Raw genomic sequence first — 6,796 nt, 5'->3', positions numbered from 1 at the left:
TGAAGAGGACAGGAGCTGGTGTTGTTAATTCCCAGGGCACCAGCACTTGGGACAGCCTGTGTTGAAGGGGTTTTCTTGTGTAAATATCATTACTTGCTTCATTGGAACGAAGTACTTTCTCTTGAGAAAAGGACTGAAACACAGGATCATTTTCCAAGGCTGCTGCAAACGAGTGCTGACAGGAAAGTGAAAAGCCAGCAAGCCCTAAAATAATAGGAATTAGGAAATTATGTTGATGTTCAGAGAAACAAATTGAGTTGATATTCCATAGCTCCATCTCTCTTCTCTGAATTGATCATCCCTGAAAACCCTCATGTAATCTCTTTCAGATCCTGAAACTCCAGCAGTATGTCTTACCAACAGCAGCAGTGCAAGCAGCCTTGCCAGCCTCCTCCTGTGTGCCCACCTCCAAAGTGTCCTGAGCCATGTCCTCCTCCAAAGTGTCCAGAGCCTTGTCCTCCACCAAAGTGCCCTGAGCCTTGTCCTGTGCCATGTCCCCCTCCCTCATACCAGCAGAAATGCCCTCCGGTGCAAACTCCTCCTCCCTGCCAGCAGAAGTGTCCACCCAAGAGCAAGTGAGGCCTTCAGCAGTCATGAGGACAAGGGAAAGAGAAGAGAATCTATTTCATATAGCTGCAAAGGAACACCTTCCTTTTCCCTCCAAAGCCTTTCATGAATGCACAGGAATCTTCTCCACTTTTCCCTCTGCATGTGCCTGTGATGACCGCTTACACAGAAGTTTTCCTGTTTTTGCTATCAAGAGCCTGCTGACAATGATCTGTCCTCAATGATTTGGCATTCCAGACAGTCAGTGTGAAGTTTAGCTGTTATCTATCCTGTGCACTCAGGAGACGTTTCTCCAAATTTCTGTTACCTTAGTTGTAGTGCTGCAATTGAAATTCCATTTCCTGAATAAATCACAATTTGATGAATGGGATTAGTGTGTCCTTTTCTTTTGATATGAACACTATTACAAGTTATGCAGGGATTTGCATTTTTGTTTCAAAATTTTAGGACCTGACCACTCTCAGTCAGTTCTGCTACTACTGGGCTGGTCAGCTAGTCCTATAATTGGTCCTTGAATGCATGATTGCAGACTTTTGGTACTCAGGTCCTGGAATACATTTGAAAAACTTGGTGTGCTTTCTTTTTCTTGAATTGGTCTTACTTTTTGTGCTTCCTATGTCCTGTAGTTCTGTACTTTTAATCATTGACTCTCAAGTCATCTGGCTGTAATCAGGTTTTGACTGATTTTTTGTCATAACAAAGATTGTTTTGTGTTGGTTTCTTTAGGAGACACATTATTTAACTCTGCATAACTATAGTGTCTCCTTTAGGATATACTAATTCAGGAGCACTATCTTATCTTCAGATATGAGGTGCCATTTAGAATATATTCCTACTTTCCCCTAATACCGCCATGTATTTTGTTCTTCATTGACTCATTCCATGGACAAATAGTAACACATTTATATCAACTATCATAATTATGTTTTTGTACTTTTATAATTGGCACCACTATGCCAACTATGGAATTTATAAGGTCTGTATTTTTCTTAATATAATTATATACAATTTCATTCAGTTTTCTCAAAATTATATGACATCATTATTCATTATCATTGACTATCACTCCAGTATATCTGTGTGTCATAATTTCTTAATTCATTCATTCTCTGGTAAGCAGCTAGATTGATTATTTTGTATGTTAGAATTAGTGCTGAAACATAGATGGTTATGCAGGCATCTCTATTGTATGTCCTCTAGGATATTTATTTAATAATATAATGAACCTAAATGATGCTGCTGAATTATATGATAGTTTTGCTTTAGTGTTATTTCTTTGGAAGACCCCACAGTGATTTCAATATTTGATTGGTTAATCTACTCTTTCCCAATCTGAGTATTTGTGCTCCTTTTGCTCCACTGTTTGGCCACGTCCTGTTATTATGTCAATGATACTCATTCTTACACAGGCAAATGATTTTGGTGTAATTTTGTGTTTTGTTTCTTTAATAACTGGAAATATTGAACATTTTCTTGTTACTATTATTTGTTGAAACTGTTAATTATACCTCAAACTTGTCTTTAGTAACTATTGAACTATGTTGTGCCTTTGGATTTGCACAGTCTATGGCACTTCATTAGTTGTTTGTAACTGATAATTTTAGAAGCTACTGGTCCACATTCTTTCCACTACCCTTACTACCATCCCATTTTCATCTGCAGGATGTACATCACTAATTCCACCATTATTATCACAAACAGCACAGGCTATCACACTATCCACTTCTACAAACCTTCACTATCATTTCCACCCTCACTCTTCTCATCCCATTTAAGGACATCATATTCATGTACATCCCTAGTTACATGTTCATTGACTCCAGCAACAACAGCATCAATTGTACAACCACCATCAGTAGCTCAATGACTATATTACAGTTGGTACAGTAAGGATGTGGCTTGCACATAATTAGCGTAGGTATCATGTTCCAACACATGTTATATTTAATCTTCCCTTTATTTTCTTCTGATATTTATTTTATCCATAATATTGCAGATAATAGGTGAATGTAATTGGGTATCTTCTTTGTTTTTGGAGGAGTTTTATGTATGAACCGAAATATTTTCATGTTTCTATTAGAATTCTTCTACTTACTATTATCATTATTATGTTACACATTAATTTTATATTCCTTTCATAGCCAGTGCTCCTGGTCAACCTCTTCCATAGTTTCTTCCCCATCATCCATCACTTTTTCTTAAGGGCAGATGGGTTCCTCTCCTTGGAATTCCCCCACCTTGGCACATATAGTATCTCTGATGCTAAGTGAATCTTCTCCAATGAAGCCACATACAAGGCAGCTCATCTAAAAGAATATATTCCACATAGGGGCAATAGTTTTTGGGCTAGTCACTTTTCTAACTGTTTGGACTCCATATGAAGACCAAGCTGCATATAAATTTATTCACTTTACATCTGGATTGTGCCTGCTGTCTCTCCCTTTCCTACTGTTATTAATCCCTTCCCCACTACTCCCCTTCCTTCTCCTCAGAGAAGTGGAAGCCCTCCCACCCCCTTGGGTTGTACTCCATCCTCAGAATCCAATCACCATAAGAGAAAGTGCATCCTTTTCCATTGAGATCCAACCAAGAAGTCCTGTCGGGGGAAGGGGATTCAATGACAGGCAACACAGTCAGATGGAGGCTCTGCTCAAATTAGTACCCTTTAAAACATGGATGTTTCAGAAAGTTAACATTGTTTCTAAAAGTTAAAATGGTCTTTTCTTCTCTTTTGCTATCAACTTCCTTTTACACTCCATAAAATTTAAGAAGCATTCTCTCATGGGGCCACACTTCTACAGATATTTTAAAGGTTAATCGGGGGGCTAGAGTTATTTTAAAAGTTAATCTGGGGAGTTGGGGATTTAGCTCAGTGGTAGAGCGCTTGCCTAGCAAGCACAAGGTTCATCCCCAGCTCCAAAAAAAAAAAAAAAAAAAAAAAAAAAAAAAAAAAAGTTAATCTGGGAGTCCATAGATCCTGAGTTCAATTCACAGCAAACATATAGTGGCTCATAACCACCTATAATTGCATCTGATGCCCTCTTGTGGTGTGTTTGAAGATAGCTACAGTATACATGCATAAATGCATAGATAAAAATAAATAATTATATTTATGAAATTAAATAATTTCCTCAATTGCACATCCAGATACATTTGTGATTTCCCTTTTAATTTAGAATTGGAAATTACTGCAGATTTACAACATTTCTTCTTAAGTACTGAACACGCTGGTTAGTTAAAGTTATGGCAAGTACTAACCGAGTCCTTTCTATACACTGGACAATAAAATTAAGGGCTATTATCTTTTAATAAGTGAAGATTAATTCTTGTTTCCCCTGCAACCATCAGGATTTTCTGTCCAATTACAACTTTCTTGAGAACAAGTGTGAGTCTCCATGATTTTTAGGAGTCTTTTTTGGTTCATTCCCTCAAAGCACAGTCAAATTCTTCAAGATGGCTTCCCAAAAGATAATGTTGAGTGAAAGGTTTATGAAGACTACTAAAACCATAGAGTTCTCTTTCTTTCCCTAATGATGCCTCAGAAACATTCTAGCATATCTTTCTGAAATAGCATGTAGTAAATGCCACAAGTCTTGCCAACAAAGAAAAATATTCAGAATACCAAAATGAGAAAAAGCCATCCAATCTCCCATGTCCCTTATTGAGACAAAAATATTGTAGGTAACTGACAAGCTGCCTGCCCACTTCTTTATCAAAGTATATACTTACATAAAGTGCAAAGAAGCCTCTCTGGTGAAAACTGTTAGGAGAAGTTTGTGCTGTGTTTCCCAAGGCATGGGTTAGTAAAACACATGTTTAAAAGTGTGAAAGCTTACTTCTAGGATACCAGTATGTGTTTACTGTACTGTATTTTTATTTAATACTTTCTATTTTTGAATTTAAATAATTGATCCCTTATAAAATATTTGATTATAATATTTTAATTCATTCTTGTTCAATGAAAATATTACTATTACTATTTACTTTTCTACTCAGTGTAGATTTCTTTGATGTTACCATTTGCTATTTCTGTATTTTATATATGATGAACTGTTGCTGATATGTAACCAAACATCAGGATATAATGACTATAATTTGTTCCACATATTAAAGTCTATTATTATTTTATGCCTGGTGCTTTAAAATGCTTTTTTTCTGTTTTCTTTCTTTCTTTCTTTCTTTCTTTCTTTCTTTCTTTCTTTCTTTCTTTCTTTCTTTCTTTCTTTCTTCCTTTCTTTCCTTATTTATTTCTTGCCTCTTTTTAAATTATTATTCATTAATTATTTTATTTATCTACATTCCAAAAACTGTCACCTCCCTTTCCCACCCCTATGGAATTCATCCCCTAATTTCCTCTTCCTGCTAGACCCTGAGTGTGTTCCCTTCCCTGGCATGTTTTTTCTTAGGGCGCTAAGTGTTTATAGGACTAGGGACATCCTCCTGTACTGGCCAGACAAAGCAGTACTCTGCTACATATGTGCCTAGGGCTGCAGAGCAGCTCACGCTTGCTCCATGTTTGGTGGCTCAGACTTTGGGAGCTCCCAGGGGTCCAGGTAAGTGTGGGGTTACCATCCTCTTCAGTTCCTTCAATCTTCCCTCCAACACTTCCATAGGGGCCTCAACTTCTGTCCAGTACTTAGCTGTGAGCATATGCATCTCTGTCAGTCAGCTGCTAGTAGAGCCTCTCTGAGGAAAGCCATGCTTGGACCCAATCGGCAGGCGTAACATAGCATTAGTGTCAGGGTTTAGTGCCTGCACAAGGGAAGGATGACAAGTTGGGCAAGTTACTGGTCAGCTATCTGTTCAGTTTCTGCTCCATGCTTGTCCCTTGTCCTCTTCTAGATATTAATACCCTGGGGTCAAACTTTTGCAGCTGGGTTATAGAAGAGTATCTATGGATGATGATGGTATAAATAGGAGGTTATTCATTTTTTCCCTGATGAATATTTCTCTTCATGTCGATCATTGATTATTCAATTAACTTTTGTGAACTCAGCATGTATATCAAAAGTTCTACCTTCCCAGTGGATTGTTTCCTTTTTTACATGTAGTGGTACTTTTAAGTTCCTCCTCTTTCCTTTAATTTTTTATTATATATTTCTTTACTTGCATTTCAAAGGTTATTCCACTTCCTGGTTTCCTGTCCATAAACCCCCATTACTACTCCCCCTTAAAGGTATTCTCCCTATACATCCCCCTTATTGCTCTCCCCCATATTCCCTTGCATTGGGGGTCCGACCTTGGCAAGACACAGGGCTTTCCCTTTCACTGATATCCAAACAATGCTATTCTCTGCTACATATGCATTTGGAGCCCTGGGTCAGTCCATGTATAGTATTTTGGTAGTGGTTTCATCTCTGGAAGCTCTGATTGGTTGGCATTGTTGTTTTTATGGGTCTTCAAGCTCATTCAACTCTTTCAATACTTCCTCTAATTCTCCCCCCAAGAGGGTCCTGTTCTCAGTTCTGTGGATTGCTGCTATCATTGAACACTGTATTGGACGTGCTCTGGATGTGTTTCTCAGGAGAGATCTGTATCCAGTCCCTTTCTGCAGGCATGTTTTAACTTCATCAATCTTATCTAGTTTTGGTGACTCTCTATATATGGATCACATGTGTGTCAGGCTCTGAATGGTCATTCCTTGAGTCAATGATCTAAACTTTTCTCCATATCCCCTCCTATGAATATTTTCCCCCATTTTAAGAATGAGTGGGAACATCTGCATTTTGGTCATCCTTCTTCTTGAGCTTCCTGTGGTTTTTAGATTGCATTTAGGGTAATTCAAGCATTTGGGCTAATAGCCACTTATCAATGAGTGCATGCCATGTATGTTTTTCTGTGATTGAGTAACCTAACTCAGAATGATATGTTCTAGTTCATTCAATTTGCCTATGAATTTCATGAAGTCATTGTTTTTGATATCTAAGTAGTACTCCATTCTGTAGATGTACCACATTTTTTGTATCCATTCCTCTGTTGAAGGGCATCTGGGTTCTTTCCAGCTTCTGGCTATTATAAATAAGGCTGCTATGAACATAGTGGAGAATGTGTCTTTGTTGTATGTTGGAGCATCTTTGGGTATACGCCCAAGAGAGGTTTAGCTTGGTCCTCAGGTAATGGAATATCCAATTTTCTGAGGAACCTCCAGACTGATTTCCAGAGTGGTTGTACCAGTTTACAATCCCACCAACAAAGGAGGAGTGTTTCTTTTTCTCCACATCCTTGCCAG

General features: G+C 38.0%; 1 protein-coding gene across 1 annotated transcript; it reads left to right on the top strand.

Annotated features, from left to right (window-relative positions):
• The first annotated feature begins 348 nt into the window (after nt 1-348).
• Nucleotides 349-579, top strand: LOC116895274 (small proline-rich protein 2I-like). The gene has a single exon (XM_032896591.1). The coding sequence runs from the start codon at nt 349-351 to the stop codon at nt 577-579; it is 231 nt and encodes a 76-aa protein (XP_032752482.1).
• Nucleotides 580-6,796: the final 6,217 nt, after the last annotated feature.

The sequence above is a fragment of the Rattus rattus genome, chromosome 3, assembly GCF_011064425.1.
Source record: "Rattus rattus isolate New Zealand chromosome 3, Rrattus_CSIRO_v1, whole genome shotgun sequence".
NCBI lineage: Eukaryota > Metazoa > Chordata > Mammalia > Rodentia > Muridae > Rattus > Rattus rattus.
Note: the sequence above shows the minus strand (reverse complement) of the source record. Positions and strands in the feature narration are given on the sequence as shown.

What these genes read in the sequence shown, in the direction of transcription:
- LOC116895274 (XM_032896591.1), top strand. Translation starts at nt 349, where the DNA reads ATGTCTTACCAACAGCAGCAGTGCAAGCAGCCTTGCCAGCCTCCTCCT.